At 37.2% G+C, this 2172-nt stretch overlaps 1 protein-coding gene across 1 annotated transcript; it reads left to right on the top strand.

Annotated features, from left to right (window-relative positions):
• The first annotated feature begins 472 nt into the window (after positions 1-472).
• LOC129877444 (ethylene-responsive transcription factor 3-like) lies at positions 473-1823 on the top strand. Its single transcript, XM_055952944.1, has one exon. The coding sequence runs from the start codon at positions 689-691 to the stop codon at positions 1355-1357; it is 669 nt and encodes a 222-aa protein (XP_055808919.1). The 5' UTR covers positions 473-688; the 3' UTR covers positions 1358-1823.
• Positions 1824-2172: the final 349 nt, after the last annotated feature.

The raw sequence follows: 2172 nt of genomic DNA on the forward strand, positions 1-2172 counted from the left end.
GTCCTCATATGAATGTCAACACAGTAATTAGTCTAAAATAGTAATGGCATATCATCGTTTGAAACACGTATGAGTATTCATTAAGCTATTCAACCTTTTAATTTAACCACTAAATATCTAAAATTTTCTAGTTTGAATTCGTATTCCTTAAAGGCTCGATTAACCTCAAGCGTTTCTCTATATTTTAGACTTGAACTCCTAATTAAAGGTCGAAGGATCACATCCTTGATAATAAAATTTTATTAATACTACCTAGTTATTAGAAAAGAAAGAGAATATGTAAGGGGTAATTTTGTCATTCAGAAAAAGGAAGCAAGCAAGCAAGAAAGAAGCATGATATCAAATCTTTGTTTGGTTCATGTAACTTTGTAGGGGCAAAATCGAGAAAATCCAACCAAAGTTCCCCGCGTTTTTTCCCCCACTTTCCTCACCAATTCCTCCCTCTCAAAATAAAATTTTATATAAAGGCAAAAATTAAAATAAACAAAATAAGAAAGACACCTCTTTCCCCTTTCTCTCTCTCTCTCCTTCTCATCCAAACACACCGTAGAGAGAGAAAATCGAAGTTTTTAGAGAGAGAGAAACTGAGTTCTATCGGAGACGAGAGAAAGCTAAATCCTCCGATCGGTCTCAAAAGGGAGGTGTTTTCGTTGTAATTTTTTTTTTGAATTTTTTGAGTTTTTTGGCAATGAGGAGAGGCAGAGCAACTCCGGCGGTGGCGGCGGCGGTGAAGCCAAATGGATCTGGAGGATTGAAAGAGATTAAGTTTCGTGGAGTTAGAAAACGGCCATGGGGGAGATTTGCTGCAGAGATTAGAGATCCATGGAAGAAAACTAGGGTTTGGTTAGGTACTTTTGATTCAGCTGAAGATGCTGCTAAAGCTTATGATGCTGCAGCTCGTACACTTCGTGGGCCTAAAGCTAAAACTAATTTTCCTTTACCTCTGTATTCTAATCATCATCAGTTCAATCAATCTGTAAACCCTAATAATCCGTTAATTGACCCGAGATTGTACACACAAGAAGCTCCGATCGTTTGTCAAAGACCTACATCGAGCAGTATGAGTAGTACGGTGGAATCTTTCAGCGGGCCGAGACCGCCACGTCAGCAAACGGCGGTTTTGCCTTCGACTAGAAAACATCCTCGATCGCCGCCGATCGTGCCGGATGACTGCAGGAGTGATTGTGATTCGTCGTCTTCTGTTGTTGATGGTGATGGTGATTGTGAAGGTGACAATGACAACATTGTTTCATCGTCTTTCAGAAATCCACTGCCTTTCGATCTTAACTTTCCTCCGCCGATGGATGATCTTTATGCTAATTCAAATGACCTTTACTGCACAGCTCTATGTCTTTGAAGGAAAAATGGTTTCGAAGTTTCGATTTTTCAATCATTGGAAAACCCCATTTGGCTACTTAGTTTATTTAATTATGGCTGAGAAAAAAAGGGGTGGAAAGAAAAAAATCACAGATTTAGAGCAATTCTATGAGTCTGTTGCTGGAAGAGATTTTAACTCTTCGATTTACTTATCCTATTTAATGTCATGGTATTTCATGATAGATGGATCAGTGTGTCTGATAATTGATCTGATTATGTGTCCAACTATATATGAGTTCTGGGATAATGTAGTCTTTTACTGTCAGTTGAAGACAGATTTATATACACTGACATGTAAAATTTGAGGGAACTTTCAGTTCTGTGTTGTACTATTATGACGAGAGTTCTAGTGTCGTCGATATAGGATGATATCTACTCTCTCATCACTTTATGTAAGAATCAAAACTTCATCTAATCAAATATTAGCTTACATCTGTTCATTGTCATATATGCTTGTTTAGTGTTTTGATTGTTGTGTTTATCCGGCTATCAGTTTAATTTTCTGTATGAGTGTTTTTACAAGTTATGCATAGGTTGAGTTCATGTATGTTTGTCAAAGGTTTAATTAGTCTTTTGTTAGCAATGTGATGAAATTGATGAAAAAAATGGTCCATAAAATTCCATAATTTGCTGGATTATAGTGTTTTGACATGACTTACTGGTGTTCATTCTCGAGGCAAAGGCATAAGCCCAAGTGCATCAGAGAGGATTTTGCTTGAGCTTTCAAAATAGAACCCTTAGCTTTGTGAAGTTTCGTGATCTTTTAGGGGAAAAACAAGTATATGTGATTGGATT

Source organism: Solanum dulcamara, chromosome 12, assembly GCF_947179165.1.
Source record: "Solanum dulcamara chromosome 12, daSolDulc1.2, whole genome shotgun sequence".
In the NCBI taxonomy this organism is placed as follows: domain Eukaryota; kingdom Viridiplantae; phylum Streptophyta; class Magnoliopsida; order Solanales; family Solanaceae; genus Solanum; species Solanum dulcamara.

What these genes read in the sequence shown, in the direction of transcription:
- LOC129877444 (XM_055952944.1), top strand. Translation starts at nt 689, where the DNA reads ATGAGGAGAGGCAGAGCAACTCCGGCGGTGGCGGCGGCGGTGAAGCCA.